Source organism: Crocodylus porosus, unplaced genomic scaffold, assembly GCF_001723895.1.
Source record: "Crocodylus porosus isolate Cpor-Errol unplaced genomic scaffold, CroPor_comp1, whole genome shotgun sequence".
NCBI classification, from domain to species: Eukaryota; Metazoa; Chordata; order Crocodylia; family Crocodylidae; genus Crocodylus; species Crocodylus porosus.
This window is the reverse complement of record NW_017728927.1, coordinates 928,136-946,187: the sequence shown is the minus strand read 5'-3', so window position 1 is coordinate 946,187 and position 18,052 is coordinate 928,136. Positions and strand designations below refer to the sequence as shown.

General features: G+C 43.6%; 1 protein-coding gene across 1 annotated transcript in view; it reads left to right on the top strand.

Moving 5' to 3' along the window:
- Positions 1-18,052, top strand: part of POLR3E (RNA polymerase III subunit E) — a 34,464-nt gene that overhangs the window by 1,554 nt on the left and 14,858 nt on the right. The window contains exons 2-13 of the mRNA XM_019542184.1: positions 1,089-1,164; positions 2,390-2,440; positions 5,859-5,936; positions 8,206-8,321; positions 10,272-10,354; positions 11,309-11,416; positions 12,288-12,337; positions 12,667-12,786; positions 13,872-13,957; positions 15,194-15,238; positions 15,323-15,414; positions 16,356-16,476. Of these exons, the coding sequence (XP_019397729.1) occupies positions 1,129-1,164; positions 2,390-2,440; positions 5,859-5,936; positions 8,206-8,321; positions 10,272-10,354; positions 11,309-11,416; positions 12,288-12,337; positions 12,667-12,786; positions 13,872-13,957; positions 15,194-15,238; positions 15,323-15,414; positions 16,356-16,476 (986 nt within the window). The 5' untranslated portion in view covers positions 1,089-1,128. The remainder of the gene's footprint in view (positions 1-1,088; positions 1,165-2,389; positions 2,441-5,858; positions 5,937-8,205; positions 8,322-10,271; positions 10,355-11,308; positions 11,417-12,287; positions 12,338-12,666; positions 12,787-13,871; positions 13,958-15,193; positions 15,239-15,322; positions 15,415-16,355; positions 16,477-18,052) is intronic.

Sequence of the window (18,052 nt, the reverse complement as noted above, 5' to 3'; positions counted from 1 at the left end):
TTTATGAATCCAGAACTGATGTAAGATGACTGTGCTATCTATTCAGTTACAAATCAAGCATATTTATTTATATATCTCCATTTCGTTGTGTTATTCTTCTACTGTTCATGTATTTCTTTCTTCCCTTACTATATTTCTGTTGAAAAGGTTTCATGCAGATCTGTTTTTGTGTCTTTGAAATCCTTGAGTTTACTTTAGTTTAACTTTCTGCACTATGGAAAGTTGCTTTTATGAACATTATAAAACTGGTTTTGGTAACGATGCTTCCTCCCTGTATTAGAAGCACTTCTAGTCATCTCTTAAAGGAATTGGAAAATTGATCTCTTCGTTACTGACACTTCTAATAACCAAGGGGTAGACACACAAAGGAACTTCCTGTAAAGTACAGAAACAGTCCTCAGAGCAGGGACCAGAGTGAGGGACTTCTCTCGGCCCAGCAGTGGTCGTGCCAACACGCTACAGTTCTTCTCTCTCTCTGGTTCAGTGAATCTTTAACTTTTTTCTAGAGAGTGGAACAGTTTTAAAAGGAGGGCTTGAGTGGAGCCTTTCATCAGAGTGTCCTGTAGCCTAGCGGTTAGGAAATGACAAGCATAAATCTCTCCGTGCTATACGGTGCCAAGGGAAATAGAGTAAGGAAGAGTCCTTGCCTTAAACAGTTTGCAGCTTAACTAGACCAGGCTTGCTTCCCCTGCTACAGAGGGCAGAGTGAATTGAACAGGGCAGTGGAAGAGTTTGGGCTACAATGCAGTGTTTCTGAATCCTAGACTAGGGCCCTCGTTATGGCAGTGCAAATCGTGCAATTGGATGGGGCCTTGAGCTGATCAGAGCATTATGGTTATGGTGAAGAGTAGAGACTGGCCTGAAACTATCCAAGACCACCTAAGTTAAGCGCCACTGCTGAGCAGCCATGCACCAGGCTGCTTCTGCAGTTCACCATGCCCGTCACAACTCAGACACCTCTGGACTGAGTCCACAGCCAAGGTTCTGCTTTCCCCTAGCTGGCAGCCCATGAATACTTCTGTTCAGTAAGGGACAGGGAACTAACTTTCACAGCCCAGGCTTGATATAATATTTTTCTTCTCTTTCAGATTGTGCTAGAGAGCCCAAGACAGCTTTTACCATTCTAGCATGGCAAATGAAGAAGATGACCCAATTATACAAGAGGTAGATATACACTGGGCATCTGTGTACCTTTCCTCATATTTAGGTTTCTTAGCTTTTGGCTCTCCCAAAAGAATATCACTGAGCTGAATTGCTGTCTGATGGTCAGTAAACAACAGCATACGAACGAAACTGATGGTGTGAAACCAGGATTCGGTGCACAGCCTGCATCTTCTCTGATCAGTGGCAAGTCACGCTCTGAGCCAGCATCCAAAAACTAGGCCATTGTCACTGTGTCCATTTGGTGGATAAGTTGAAGCCCCAGATCTCAGTCAGACATCATTCATGTACACTAAGTTTCACTTAGGAAAGTTAGAAGAGCTTTAAATACAGTGATTTATTTATTTATTTATTTATTTGGGGGGGGGGTAGAAAGGGTATAAACACAACATGGCTGGTGTATGTGTTTACTGCTCCTGATAAAAGAAACAGTTGCCTGTTTCCAGTCTGAAGTGAAGACTGCACAGTTTTGCTTTGAAGAGCATTGGCAGGTGCCAAATAATTGCTACAATATACTACTGGTTCCTGATACAAATCCCCCCACACACCAATTGTTGAGTGTTGGAAGGAGAAGCCATTGTAAGACCTTTTTCCTTGGGCAGGCCTTCAGCTAGCAGGGTTAAGTTTTGGAGCATTGGCTAGGGATCTCATTAAATTATATATGGTTTAATTTGAATATTTTTATCTGTCTTTACAATAAAAGCCAGGTACTATATTTACTTGAATCCAAGATAAGGTTTTCTCCCTCATTCAGTATGTTGTCTCAGATTTCAAGTACGTATGGGAGAGGCAGGTGGCTGCTGTGGCTCTAACTCTGGCCCCAGCCTGGGCTTGAGATTGGAATGAGAGCATCTTCCCTGACTGCCTTGTAGCTTCTGCTTCCCCTGCCATCACCTCTGTCCCTGCCTCTCTGGCTGGAGCTGAAGTATGAGGCTCACACCAACCCCACTGAGAGCTAGTTCCTCTCTTTGATCAGATGCATTTCCCACCTTGCTTTGGGAGAATCTGAATTTCAGCCAAATATATTAGCTTCTGTGTCATGTCCTGGCAGAAATAGACACCCCTTTGAATCTTAGATGAACATTCACAAAGAGCAGGTTTGCAAGAGGTTCGCAGACCCGCCCAGAGTTTGTAGCCAGTTTCTCCACAAGCTAGCGATTTCAGTGGTACTTGATGCAGATATTCATGGCTTCCTGTCTGGTGAAGCTTGTTTCTTTTGTTTTGTCAGATTGATGTGTATCTGGCCAGAAGCCTGCTGGAGAAGCTCTATCTATTTCAGGTAGTCACATATTTATTTTCTTTTAATCTTTTTAAAAAAAAAAAAAAGTATTGTTTTACCAAGCCGTAATTCCTCTTAACATTACTATGGATTCCAGTTTTACAATTTCTGGGTGATATTGGACACCATCACTTGTTATGTTATGGACACTTAATTAAGCAAGTGAGGGTGTTACTCCTCTAAATCCAGCCCAGGGAAAGGATTTTGAAGGTGGCAGGCGACTTTAAACAGGGTACTCGCTTGCTGCCCAGTGCTAGCCCTCTGAAAAAATAAATGAGCAGACTCTTCAGTTAAACTGGAGGCCATAGGACTGTGTTAATGATGACAGACAGCAACAATATTTACAATAATTACAAGATTATTCACACTGATAAGCAGGGATCCGGGTTTCCCGTTTCCCACGGAAAATGGAGAAAAACACGGGTTCCCTGTTTTTATTGGAGAAAACACGGATTTCTCTTTTTAGCAGAGAAATCTGTGGATTCTCCACTTTTGCAAAGCGCTCTTGCAGGCTGGCACGGCTCCAGCCTGCAAGAGCCGATTGCAAAAAAAGGCAGGAAACCCCCAGCCCTGGCCAGAGGTAGGGGAAAGGGAGGGCAGGGGGCCTGAGCCTGAGCCTCTGAGGCAGGCAGGGCCGGACTCAGGCTCACACTTGCCCTTTGCCCCTGGAATATGGAGGTAGGTGGGGCTTTGGGCAGGGCTTGGGAAGATATGGTTGGAGGCTGAGGGAGTGGCGGGTACTGCAGGCCCCAGGTGGCACATCACAACTGGGAGCAGGGCCAAGGGGTGAGTGCAGGGGCACCCCTCTGCGGGGGGCTTTGCAGGCAAGCGACACAGGGTGCAGGGTGGTGGTGCCCACCATGTATGGGCCGGACACATGCCACCTGGCCGCCTGCCCAGGGGAGAGGGAGAGGGAGGATGGCACGCGGCCGGAGCACAGCTCCATGGCCAGCTCTGCAGCCACGGCAAGGAATGGGGGTACAGAGGAGAGGAGTGGAGGGGAAGAGGCGGGGGCTTGGGCTCACATGTGGTGCTGCCATGTTTACCTGGAGGGCCGTGACGGTGATGACGGCTGCTACCTAGAAAACTTGCCAGCATGGAGCCATCCCAAGAGCTGTGTGGCCGGTGGCAGCGACGCAGCACGGGGTGGTGGCGGGGCTTGCTGTGTGCTGCCCGGCCACCACCATGGTGCTGCTGCTACCTGGCAGCTGGCTGCACAGCTCTGAGCATGGCTTCGCAGTGGGAGGTTTTGTAGGCAGTGGCTGTCGTCACTGTCACAGGCCTGTAGGTAAGCAGCAGGAGGCGCTGTATGCAAGTTACGCTAGCACATAGTTACGCTAGCACATAGTTACGCTAGCACATAGTTACGCTAGCACATAGTTACGCTAGCACATAGTTACGCTAGCACATAGACCAAAGCCTGGCTCACACAGGCTCTCAGGCTCTGTGCTTACAATGAGAACTGTATTAATTCCCCACCTTCCCAGGAGATCTTCCCATCTCTAGGGTACTCTGTCCTCCAATCCAGGGAATAGGTGATGCGTTACCACAAGAGCATTGGCCCACTGGCACCGGTCCTGGTTTATGGTTGCACTCCCAGAGGGATCACTAGGGGGTCTTGCCCTACCTGAGATTACACAGTCACCTCCAATCGCTCTACAGACACTAAACACTCACCAAACACCCTTAATCTCATCTAGTCTCAGTCTCACTAGACCCAAGTAGTCTGTCTTCAGACTCAGGCCTCAAACTCACAAATCTCTCAACCTCAGAGACACGGATTCTCAGCACATACACCAGACTCGCGCAAGGCACACACACAGCAGAGCTCAGGCCCCTTTTTAGCCCTCAAAATCAACTCAACCATCTCTCCAGGGCACCTGCCATTCAAACGCTTGTACAGCTGGTGCTTCCATCAGTCATCATGTTGAAACAAATTTATTACTTTTCAGGCTTCTGACCAGTCATCATTCACTTTACATCAGGGAATAATGGTCACTACTTTTGGCACCAGAATCCCTGTTGCTGGGTCTCTACCGTGCATGCTAATATTATGTGTATTTAGGTCAGCCCGTCCTCAGAGGTAAAAGTTCACTGCAGAACTTTTAGCTACAGGACTCAAGCTTTTAATGTTACATCGTCATTGTCAGACTAGCTCAGGCAGGGAAGTGGCAGCACCGCGCACACTATGCACTTGCTCGGCACTTTTCTGTGTGTCAGCTGCAGTTGGAGCAGGGGGGTTTTCACTGCTAGGGGATGTTTGGTGAATTTCGCAGTGCATTAGCTTGCCTGGGAGTGCAGGTCTATCTAGACCACAGAATAATCAGACCTCTCTGGGTGCCTGATTTAGGCCTCAAGCACTCAAAGTATGTATTCATATTACATTATTGTCACAAAGTCCAATGGCCAGTGATGGCAACAGGCTGCTCTCTCTACTTTGCTTCAACCAGGGGCAGGACTTTGCTGTCTGGAGTCATTATCTTGTTTAAACTGTTTTGCTAAGGCTACAGTTTCTTGTCTGTGATCTGTATAAACAGCTGTCTGAGTGTTTCCTCCCCAATATTATTTTAACTAACCGTAATATACTTTTAACATAATTAATACTTATAACTAAAACATGACTTTCTGTGATCCATATTAAGGCCTATTGAGTCGAATGCAGATGCAAGAATGCCGGTAAAGGAAAACAGCAGTGGGTAGTGAATTGTTTACCTCCTACTGCAGCTATTTCTCCCTCCATCTTAAAGACCTTTGCAGTCTTTGCTTGTGAAGTTATTAATGTATATGTTTGTTTCTTCAGCCATTTAATTTGGCAGTAATACTTCAGAGATTTATGCCCATAACTTGCATTAATTAAAATTATCTGACCTGTCCTCTATATTTTAGGGAAAAGAAGAATCAAGAGAATAGAGTTTTAGTGTGACACTCTGCCCCTGAATCCATATAAGCTGTTGGCCAAGTTGTTTATACTTCCTAGGCCTCACTTTTCCTGTCTGTAAATAATAGTACCCACTTTTGTAAAAGCACCTGGGGGTTATGCAATGCAAAGTCATGTATGAACCTAAAATCTCATTATGGTTAAGTGATAAATCCCAAAGAATTAATACTATTGGGATCTGATTTCTAAAAATGTAAATTCTGGGCAGTCTCTTTCTGTGAGCAGTTCCATTTACCTGTTTTCTGGCTTGTTGCAGTTCATTCAGGTAGCAGTCTGCTGGTGGCTAGAGCAGAAGGCCAGGGAATGGGGATCAGTATTTTTGTGTCTGATCTGTGTAATGACTCAATGGGTGAGTCAAAATCATTTGTTTTCTCTGCACCTCAGGAAATGGTTGTGTAGAGTTGATGGTAGGGAAGGGTTTGGTTAATTGACTTCTGTTTAGTGCTTTAATTGAAGGACACTGAAATGTTTGTTTTTTAGTATCCAATTCGTCCCTCTTCCATGACCTATGATGATGTGATGCATCTGTCAGCGAAAATAAAACCAAAGCAGCAAAAGGTGGGTGTCACTTGAGACTGATTTGAAACTCTTGCTTTATACTGGCTGTGGAGCGCTGCAGAAGAACAACAAATTGTACTATTAAGTTGTTGGGAGTTCAACAACTTGTGGGACCAGATCTCTTGGATTAGTGTCTTTCGTTATGCCTGAGAAATAACATTTAAGGGAGCTTTTTTCGGCAGGGAATTTTTGTTGAGAATTAAGTGCATAAAGCAGTAATGGAGAGGATACTTCTTTGATATAAAAATCCTAAAATCACATGTAGAGCCATTGTAGCCAAGCACAGGTGATACAGCTGGTTGTACAGCTCAGTGGATGTTTGCACCAATAATCCGTGTTTTAAAATGTTTTCAGTGCCACTGTGATATCCAGAGAATGGCTGAGTTTTGGTAATGTGCTCTATGCTACGTTTTTTGGCATCAGCAGAGGACTTGATTCTGCTCTTCCTTATTGTGCTGGCTTAAAACAGCATATAGTAGTGTAAGTGAGGTCAGAGTCGAGCATGAGATGAGTGAGAGAGGCCTTTAGAAAGGAGCTTCCCAACTCAACGATCTTGATCAAGGTCTGGTTTTGCAAGTGTCTTTGTGTAGCTCTCCTATTAAAAGCAGAGAGAGCTGTTAGTCTCCACAGTTATCCCAAATCTCATAATAAGCTGTTCTTAAACTTATAAATAGGACTTCTGAATTTAACCAGTTGGACATTTCTATACAAAAAAAAGAAATTGGAGTTTACCCAATAAATAACCAAATGACACCAGAAATCATTACTGACTTCTGTTGCCTTCACCCCTTTTGCAGTACTGTTTCTCTGTAGATGCTGCTTTTGCTCATTGACTTGTCTCGGATGTCAATTTGAGCTTGGCATTTTCAAGTTGCTAAGCTACAGGGTGACAGCAAATTCTTGCCCCGTCAATAGGAAGGACTGTATGTGGATGCAGGATTTCAAACAATACAGAATCACTAATGGTGGATGCAAGTCAGATATGCCTTGTCACATAAAAGCCCTGCTAGGATCCTGCTGTGATCATCAGGATTTCATTGTGGAAGATGGCAAAGAAAAGATCCCAGAGTGCAAGTTCTGCAGTTATGATGCATGTTGTCTCTGGAAAAACATCTGGAATTGCAAAACATTGCAATCTAAACCCCATAGAAACCTGAAAGCCTGCCAGGCACATTTAGCACTGTGGCCATTTGTTGATTAATAATCCTATAATATAGGTTGAAAGAAGAATGATGAAGATAGATGTGATATAGGAACTTGTAAGGGCTTTGGCACCATCCGCAAGTGGGGGATGTTTCAGTCCTGTTTTTTTCCTATAACACAAATGTAAATTCCAAGTAACTCTGCTCACGTCTGCGGTCTTGCTCCAGTATAAAATTGGAGTTGGGTTTCTTACCTCCAAATGGAGCACAAATACTGCATCATTTATTGTGCTGCTTTGCCTAACTGTTGGGGAAATGCAAACTTGGCTTCATTGCTTCTGAATGGGCCCAGAGTAGGAGGGAGGGATCGGCTGCTCTTGTATTTGATGGACAGTACTGAACAACTTGAGACTGACAAGATACTAAAGAGAAAATTTAGCAAAGCTAAGATGGTTGTCCTGTCCTGTCCTGTTCCTGTTCCCCTCCCCACCCCCTGTTTGAGCTAACAGAAAGGATTTAGACTGTTTGCCCACACTAAATTACTCAGGAAATTATGTACCAAAATCTCATGGGCAAATTTTAAAATCTAAGCCATAATGTTTGTATGTTATTCTTGGACATCAGTGTGCATTAAAGCCAGTGAGAATTACGCAGCTTTATTGGCCATAAACATGCACCTAAATGTGTATGTTGTGTTGGGAAGAACTCTCTGATACTATTTGCTGAAGGAGATACTTTGCACTAGAATTGCTGATACGCTTCACAGGGCGGGGGCATTCAGAACCGAGCGTCCTTTGTTAATTGCCTTTTCTTTTTTAATCTTGTCACTGGCGATTTTAAAAGTAGGATTCAGAATCATCTGAGTTTCTTTGCAGCACAAACAATATACTTAAAATACTTTTCAGTAGGAATCCTGATCACTGTTATATTTATTGTGCTTATTGATGTAGAGGTTCAGAATTATACCCTTAGTTCTTTAGATATATGCATATGCTTAAACTTTGCATACAACGTTGATTGTACCTTTTATGTTAGTCTTTGCAGAAAGAGCACTTAAGTTTCACTGTAGATGTAAAATGATTGTGTTTAGCTAATTATTGGTGCTTGCTTATTTTATCAATGATTAGGTTGAACTTGAAATGGCCATTGATACTTTGAATCCTAACTATTGCTGCAGCAAAGGAGAACAGATTGCTCTTAACGTGGATGGGACCTGCACAGATGAAACCAATACATATTCCTCGTAGGTATCATCTTTGCCTTAACACTCTTGTCAATTAAGGATCCAGATGGATCACCAAGGTTTTAGAGAAAGGTCAGAGTAAGTGAATATTCAGTCCTGAGGAGAAATGAGGATGTTCATTGCTGAGACTTTCAAAAGTAACCCATGATTTTTTTGGATTGGTCAATTTTTGGGTGCCCAGCTTTTGAGACAACTTTAATGGGAGCTGAATTTCAGAAAGGGTTGAGTCTCCATCCCTACTCATGTGGAAAGCCAGCCTTTGTAAAGTCCTTTAAGTTGGGCACCCAAAAATCTCCAGTCACATTTGCTAGTATCTGGTCAGTGTATTTTGAGCTTTGGGACAGTCAACTTAAAACACAAATCAGTTTTAAAAACATTTCAAGTAGTATCTGATTGTCTGTCCCTGATCCTGCTGCTAATTCTTGTGACTTTGCAGCACCGTTTCCTAATTTTTCATGTTCTGTCCTTCCCCTGCCTCCACCTCCCTGTGAAAGATCCATGCAACCACCAAAGAATCTGACAAACTTTGAATGTGACTATTTTTATATGCTAAGATATGCACAAAATAAGCTGAGAGAAAGTGGCAGATACTTGTACTTGCAGTAATCTGAGGGCTGCTTGTTTCTTTAGCTGTAAAAGTAAAATTCAGGCATATGTGTGATGGTTAAGCTTGGGGAAAGTTCTGCTAGAGAAAATGATTTCCAAGTGGCTCAGATAAGCATGACTTCCATTCTAATTCTGCCCCTGATTCAGCAAAGCATATGTTTGAATTTAGGGAAAAATGTAGGTACTTTCATGAATAAAGATGTCTTTAAGGACATAAAGAGTGCTTAAATATTAAATATTAATCAAATATTAAATGTTAATTAAGCAGTCTATATGACTGGATCATATGTAGTTAGTAATGTAAATAAATAAGCTGTCCTAGAGGAAGGATCCAGATAGCAGGTGTCACAGTTCTCAAGGTAGTTGAACATCTACTCTCTCCATCCCTCTTGTAGTTTCTTCAAGGGCACCAAACTTAGTACTCGGTCCCTAGTCATCATCTTCCTCAGATTGAAATCCTGCCATCCATACCCTCCAGGTCAGCAAACTGTTACAGTACACTGTGGTCAGCTCAGGAGTCTCACTTGAATTTTGTAGCCACTGAGGCAATGGCAGGCTTTCAGAGCAAAGTGTAGTGATCATTTGGGACAAAAATATTTCAGAGAAAACAGACCATCCAACAGTAAAAGTGGCTATCCACACCTTACTTACCCAGGTCGTAACCCATCTTTCCTGTACAGACCCAGGCAGATCAGACATCTCTTTAGGGCAGAGTGTCAAAGGAGAGTTTCGTGTCCTTGATCCTCTTAGGCATCTTCAAATAGGTCAAAGCAGTTTGTTTCTTCCTGGAGGGGAAGAGGACAACCTTAAAAAAACTAGATAATCTCCTTGTTTCAGCATTGGGAATTTGCTGTAATTCTGCTCTGGCTTTGGTTCTTGCAGGAAGCATTCCTTTTTGTACACATGAGGCCAAGAATGTGGGGTTGTTTGGAAGCCCATAAAGATGCATATAAGATTCATACAGTAGCTTCTTACCATTCTGTAGCATTCATCACAGTTGGCTGGGTGTTCCAGTGTCACATGCTGTAGAGTGAAAACCAGCAGGGCATCTCTGGATAGTTGGGTACCAACCACTCAACCCTTTTGAAAGCACTCCAGATTGGATGAATCCATGATGCAACCAGTTTTGGAGACAGAGCTGTGACTGCTGCAGTCCACAATGATTAATGTAATTAAATAAAGGGGCAGAGTGCCAAGTCAACATATTTGCTGCATGTGTAACTTACAGTGATCTAAAAGGTTAATTATTTCATTTTGGAAATCAGCAATAGCTCTACTTCAGTCTTCTTACTCTTACCTGTTGTTGTCGCCCAATGTAATCGCACCATTTTACTTTGCTTACAGGAAGCTCATGGACAAGCAAACCTTCTGCTCTACACAGGCTGCCAGTAACGTTTCTCGCTATGCTGCTGCTATATATAGGAAAGGTGATTTTTGTTTTTCTCTTTCACCCATCCACCCAAAACAAAACCATTTTTGAACGTGCTGGGTGCTTGAAATAAGACAACCGCGTTCTTTGTCTTAGCCTTTATTTTTATTTAATGGCTGTTGATTCCTAGATACAAATTGCTGTAGCAGATAATTTTAACTATTAGTATTCCAAGGTCCTTGGGATTCCAGTGAGGAGTTGTAGTGATGGTGTAAATGAGGCAACAAAGCTATTACAGCTTTTAGACTCCACTGATACCCTACCAAAACTTATAACCCAAAACCACGATTGTTTGTGGGGCAATTTTTTTAATATTAGGCATCATAAAAAACATGCCCATCTTGTTCTGTAGATTCTGGACCTTTCTTTGTTCCTCCAACTCTAACCCTACACCTTTTTAGTATATCACGTAAGAAAGTGATGTGTTCCAAAATGTTCCTGGGATTTACATTATGGATTAAGGGCATAAATAATCATGTTTGATGTAGGAGGCTAGGGGCTGGTCTAAACTTTTGTTCCTGTGAAAACAGCCATACGTTTTGGTCTGGAGTTTAGGGTGATAATGCTATTTAGAAGAGGGCTTAGGACAGCAAATTCTGATATAGACCAAGGCTATTCTGTAAATTGGGCAAGGCTTTTGATGCTGAATCACCAGTCAAGATTTGATTCAACAGCGCTGACTTCCCAGTGTGTGTCAGAGAATTAGTCTGACCAGCTGACCTTATGAAACATACACTTTCCTGAATAGTAAATACCTTACCAGGAGGGTTCTCCTTGTAAAGGTTGGGTCATGTGTGAACCAGAAAATGACAGCTTAAACTGCCTAACTGGAATGGGACTCATTTAAAGTTAAAATTCATCAGACTTTTATCTTAAATTGGAATGATGGCATTGCAAAGAGGTGGTGAGGAAGACTGTCATCCTGATGTACTAGAATTGTTGTGTTCTATAGGGGAACTTCATTTAACTCCACTACATGGAATTCTACAGCTGAGGCCAAGTTTCACCTACTTGGATAAAGCTGATGCCAAACACAGGGAGAGAGAAGCTGCTAACGAAGGTAAGCACTAGACAAGTTTTATTTTCTTTGGAGTGGTGAGATTCAGGTTCTCTTTACAGTTTTAAGCAAATGGCTTTTTGGAGCTGAAGAAAGGCTGAATGTGTTTAGAATACTAACATGTAATGGTTGGTTCACAGGAAATAATTGTTCCTTTTAACAGTTGGAAGAAGAATTAATGGTACATAACTTAAAACAAGAGAAGAGCTGGTTGGCAGGATATTGTAGTGACCAATAATATTTAGCAATTTTAGCCCTTTTTTCAGTGTTGCATAAATATTAAATCATCCTCCCCAAACCCCTGGAAGGTAGGTACCATAATGAACCTGCAGTCACCCAGGTATACAGTTATCACTGCTGCATATCACAGGCACTTGGAAATTAGCTAGAGCAACAGGGTTTGAACTTGGGCCTTCTAGCTCCAGAAGCATCAGCCCCTACTGTTAGAGTTAGCAAAGAGTTTCCATTAGGCCCTTTGACCCAGATTTGTACCTAAATCTGATTCCACCCAGTAGTGGGCAGCGAAACGTAAGCAGTAGTCAGTTTGTTAGAGCTGAGATTTGGGTCTCTTGTCTGTTACAAGAGAATGCAAAGAATTTAAATGACGTACATAAAATTATTGTGAGAGTGAACTTGGTTCCCAGCTCTATTGCAAGCTTCCTGTGTCCCCTTTGGTACAGTCCCTTCATTTCTTTGTCTCAGTTCCCAAGGGAATAATTACTAGTACTGAGACAGAGGTGGGTCAAAAACTTGAAGCTGGTGAGCTCATGGTCCACTTACTCTCCTTAACTGGGGCTCTCACCTGTAGATTCTGTTTTGGCTTCTTCATCTCAATGGCTTTTTAAATCTCATTTTCATGTCTTGTCTTTGACAGGTGGTGATTCATCTCAGGATGAGGCCGAAGATGATGTCAAGCAAATAACTGTACGTCTGAGATTCCTTACTATGGTCGTTCACATCAGAGCATAATATTTAATAATAATTTGAAAAGGTTAAAAATGTCAGTTGTTGGTTCACAGATACAACTCTGCTTGTAAAATTGACCAGAAGTAGACATCTGAGATTCTAAGGAAGGGATTGTTTACAGGAGAGCTTCTAGTTCAGTTGGCTCCTACCTGTTGGGACTTTTGGCATTAGGTGTATTTATTCATGTAGCAAACAAACTAATGGATAATACTCTATGCAGGGATGATGTGAATGAGAGTTACAGCAAGAGTTTTGAAGCTGTAGTTAACGGTGACCAAATTTTCTAGGTAAGATTCTCCCGACCAGAGTCAGAGCAAGCCCGCAAGCGACGTGTTCAGTCCTACGAGTTCCTCCAGAAGAGACAAGCTGAAGAGCACTGGGTCCATCTGAATTATTATGGGTTAAGGGTAAGAGTCTGGGGTGCTATGGAGTCCAGTCCTGCACTCTGCTGAATTTTCACTTGGCTCAGAAGAATGTAGAATCCACACCGTATGGTGGTGCTCCTGTCTGAAATCCACTTCAGGCCTTTACTTATGGGTTGTAAAGGGGTTTGATAAGAAGTTACTTAAGGGCATTCAGTTAGTTGGATGGTGGGAGTCCTGTATAACTAACAAAGCGTAACTATGTCAAAAGATTGTCAAGGTGATCATATTGTGGTAGCTATGATGGCCTGGGGAATATGTGAGTAACAAGACTGTTGAGGTAATATCTTTTATTAGACCACCTTTAGAGTCGGGAGAAATGTTTACTAAGCTTGTGGGTACAAAATACCCTTCCTCTAGTCTGGGAAAGAAAGAAATACAGCCTAAGCCACAGCTGGCCAACTTAGCGGGCAGAGGCTGCGCCAGCAGGAGCCCAGGCCCTCCATCTCCACCACAACTGCAACCTCCCCTGGAGGTGCATGGGCAGGCAGCTCTTTCTACCACCACCGCAGTGCATGTTGGGGCAAGTGGGCAGTTCCCCCTCCCGCCACCTCCTTAGCTGTGGGTTATCCCACTGTACCATGCTGTGGGCTACACTGAGTTTTGCCGCCCTGCCCTGCCCCTGGGGCAGGAAGTGAAAGACAGAGAAGGAAGGGGAAACCTGAAGACCCCCAACTGCAGAGTGATGACGGGAGCAATGGCCAGGGGCCTCGGATTAATCCCTCGGGCCACCAGTTAAACAGTGCTGTCCTTAAGCTAAATACCAGTTAGAGCAGCCACCTTCGTTGTGTTAATGAATGTAATTGCATCAACCTGGAAGTGATCAGTGAACACATGGAGTAGAGAGAACTAGTCCAGAAAGCTTTTAAAATCCTACAAACGTATGGATTATCTTATGTTACCTGAATGTCAGTGCAGCAACACTTCTCTTAGGCAGGGGAGATGCATGCATAGCGCAGTAGCTATATGTAGAATAAAGAGCCTTGGATTGGAGTTGCACTGGAGACTGTGAGATTGAAGAGTTCAGTTTCCTGCACATTGTAATACATCTTTTATATCACCTCTTTCAGGACAGCCGTTCTGAACATGAGCGCCAGTATTTATTCAGTCAAAGTCATGGCATGGCAGAGAACACTGAATTAATTAAATCACCCAGGTAAAACCTTTGGCAATTATATTATGTCTAGTTGTGGGGGGAGGATGGTAATATAACATATGTATACTATTTTATATAAATGGAAAAGTTTTCATGTGTATATGCACATATATATGTCTGATTTGTGTTGCTAATGTATTCCATAGATTCTAACAGCAACGAAATAGAGGCTGAATAGACTGTTGTCAAGTTGTCCTGTTTATTATTTGTATTTCATTTCAAGTCTACTTGGAGGATTGCAGATGCTGCCAGGAAAGCCTTAAAACCAAACCAAAAACTATTTTTATTTCAAGCATAAAAATTTCAAGCCAACAGGTTTTATTTTATATCAGATTTATAAAACCTCTTATGATTTTTAAGGAAGGCCTGAATGACTCAAGAGTAACTGTTTCTCACCTTCAGATTTGTTTCTTGGTGATGGCAGCTCTGTGGAGAAAGGTTGAGATAATGTGTACATGGGTCTACCCAAGGGATAATTATGTGGTTTTGCGAGCAAAGCCCAAACAATAGGAAAGCAGCAGGTTGCTGTCTTTCTCTTTCTCTGTCTCGTGGTCTTGGTGGCTTATTTTTTATGTTTTTGAACAGTGAGCTGCCATAAAATCTGAGGGGCAGAGTTTGTCCCTAGTTGCAGTGGAGGGGATGAATGCATGGGTGGACAGGGAAAGGAATCTGGCATTGGTTGCTGCTCTCTGTCTTGGCCACTTGCATGGCCCCTGTCGCTGCAGCCAGGGCCATCCCTAGGTGGGGGGCAAATCGGAGCAACCAGACCTAATGTGACTGGCCCATAGTCAAGCAGGCAATCCATAGCAGAGGAAGGAACTGAGCTCAGGTTGCCCAAGTACCAAGCCAGCATTCTAGCATCTGGTCCTAGCATTCCTTTTTGGTGCTAATGTCAGGAAATGTACATAGGAATGTCGATTGCTGGTTCTAAAAACAGAAGGAATTTAGTGCTTTGGACTTCTCACAACAGACTGTTTACTTACAGCCATTTATTATTTTTAGTCTCAGTTGATAGAATTACTGTCCCAACTTTCAGCAGCACTGAATTTTATTGAAAAAAGAATAAACAGTCTTTATAGACTAATATTTCCTTTCGGTTCCATGCAAATAAGATTGCACAGAAATTAACAGCAAATATTAGTCTACAAATAAAGTTGCACTCAGGAGGAAATGGTTGTACGTAACCCTGGATAATCTCTTCAGGCATTTGATGATGATGTATTTTCTTTTCCTTAGTGAGTACCTAATGATGCTGATGCCTCCCAGCATAGAGGAAGAAAAGTAAGCATTTGTACAAAATGTTCAGACTTCATATTGACTGGCTGATATCGTTCATTGGCTATAACTCTGTCCGTTTGTTTGCAGCGACAAACCTGTGGCTCCAAGCAATGTGTTATCTATGGCACAACTGAGAACTTTACCACTTGCTGATCAAATTAAGATACTAATGAAGAATGGTATGTAGTTTTTTGATGTTCCATTTATGCAGTCTTTTCCATGATCTCTATCTAGTCTTTTTTTTTTTTTTTTTTTTTCCCTTTGTGGTGGTACTGCTTGTGCTGCCATTCAACAAGTAGTTTGGGAATCTTTCTCAGGATCAGTGCCAAGTATACTACCCTTTCCTTACTGCTCGTGCTGATTGTTTCCACTGCCTTTTTAGAAGGGTAGATAAGTGACTGTAGAGCTGACATGAGTGTTTTGGATGTTGTATGCAGCCAAAATACTCCATTCTGATATTGAGCTTGTTGGTTCTTGGACACGCCCATAATTGATCCATTCCTGGCAAGTGGAACCTAAGCACAGATTTTTAAACTTGGAGGTTAATACAGCAGCATGCATTTTTTTGCAGTCCTTTTCCAGCATGTGTTCAGTAACACAGGCCTCTTTGCATGTTGTCTGAGACAGTGTCATGCCATCTTTCTGGAGGTCCTGACAGTCTGAGGACAGCAGATACTAAACATTTTACCTCGTGGCCTTCCAGACTTGTTGAATAACTTCTAATCTGTTAAAAAAAAATTCAGAATATTCAATATTAGCAAAGGTGTTTTCTTGTATTAATTGGGTTCATTTAAGATTAATTAACTTTCACATACTGTTGCCTAATATTTTTAGTGCAGATGTAGACTGACTAAATTGTAACACTTGTTCTAAAGCCCTTTTTGTTTTTAGAAGCTGTGCAGTACTTTTTCTTTTTTTTACTTTTTCTGTTGCTTTCTGTATGAGCATATGGGAGTCTTAATGCATTTTTTAAAAGAAATGGTGTGTTTAGATTTAGAATAAATATATCTCTTATGAGCCATTCTGGATGGAGTGGGATGTAAGTCTAAAGAATGATAATGATATATTTGAAGAAATCTTTAAGTAACAGTTTCACCTTTTTTTTTCCCCTCCCCCCCAGTGAAGGTCATGCCTTTTGCAAACCTTATGAGCTTAATGGTTCCTGGGATTGATTCGACTGCAGTTTTACGTTGCATACAGCAGGTGGCAATGCTGGTTCAGGGAAACTGGGTGGTGAAGAGGTATGGTTTCTGTTCTTTGTTGTTGTCAAATGTTAATCTTCCTGTTCAGAAGTGGATCAGAGCAGGGGCCTTAGAATCTGTGCTAACACACTGCTGCTGAAAGCAAAGCGTGCGCTTTAAAAACCTAAAACAACTTGAAGAAAAACGTAATTAAGATTCAGGGGCTTTTTTTCTATAGTGCTTTCTAATGCAGGATTCAGAAGGCTGATGTCAGATGATCTGAGCTTAGCCTGTCCCTTACTTCAGTCATGCTGATCTGTGATAAGATCTTACTTGGGTCTGTACCAAGTCATTTGAGTTCCTTGGTGTCAGCCATCTGTGAGACTAAAGTCCTGAAACCTTCCAGAGAATCACACCGAATGGGAGCATCTGTAGTGAAAGAAACTAAGCCTGTGCGAATAGGAGAGTATTCAATTTGGATTCGACTGATTCAAAGGACAGTAATACGATTCGGCCGAATCGGCTTTGGAAGATTTGGGGCTGATTTGGAGAGGTTCGGTGATTCAGATCAGCTGGGAAGAGGCAGACGCAGCTGGGTGGCTACAGGTTCTCCCGGGGCTCCTCCGGCTGTGCCTGCCTGTCCCAAGGTCTGGGGAGCCATGGGAGAAGCCCCCAGGGCTCCCCTGCCTGGCCCTTGCCTAGGCTGGCACTTTAAAAAAAATCCACACTCACCAGCTCTGGCAGCAGTAATTGGGGCCTCTGGGTGCTTGTGGCAGCGCCAGGCAGTGGGGTGCAGCAGGGATCGCCTGCATTGTGTGGGTGCAGGGCACTGCATGCTGTCTAAGAGGTGGGGCTACTGGGGCTGAGCAGTGCTGGGTTTTGGCTACCTGCTGGAGCTGCCCCAGCTTCCAGACAATGTGTGGTATCCTGCCAAGCCGCACTGCACCCATGCCATGGGGCAGCTGCAGTGTGGGTGTCGGGCGGAGGCGGCGATCCCTGCTGTCCCGCACTGTGCAGGTGGGTCTGTCACGAGCACTCAGAGGCCCTGATTGTTGCTGCCAGAGCTAGTGAGTACAGGGCTTTTTAAGTGCCAAGAGGCTGGGATGGGACTGGGCAGGGGGCTTCTCCCACGGCTCCTCCTGCTGTGCCTGCCTCTGCTGTGGTGGAGGGAGCCGCAGGGGCTATGCCCTGCTGCCACTTGCCCAGCTGGGCGGGGGTGTGATGCATGATGCAGGTGCAGCTCGCTCCAGGCAGCTGCAGGGCATAGCCCCTGCTCCCAGTATTGCCGCGCTCACATCAGTGCCCTGATGTCACTTTTCCCCTTCTGCCTGGAGCCCACATCCTGCCTCCCTCCCTGGCTGCCCCAGCTGGACAAGTGGTAGCAGGGCAGAGCCCCTGCTCCCAGCGTTGTCGCACCCACATCTCGTGCCCCCCTGTCCCCCTCCCCGAGTAATGCACCTCACCACCCTGGCTGGGCAACTTGTCCCAGCCCCAGTCCCTCCCTCCCCATGTCCTTTCCCTCCCCCAACCCCAACAGACTTACCAGCTGGAGGCAGCTGTGTCAGCTGCCTGTTTAATATAAATGGTTGAATCTCCAAACTAGCCACATCTTTTCAGAAGCTTTTTCGAATTGATT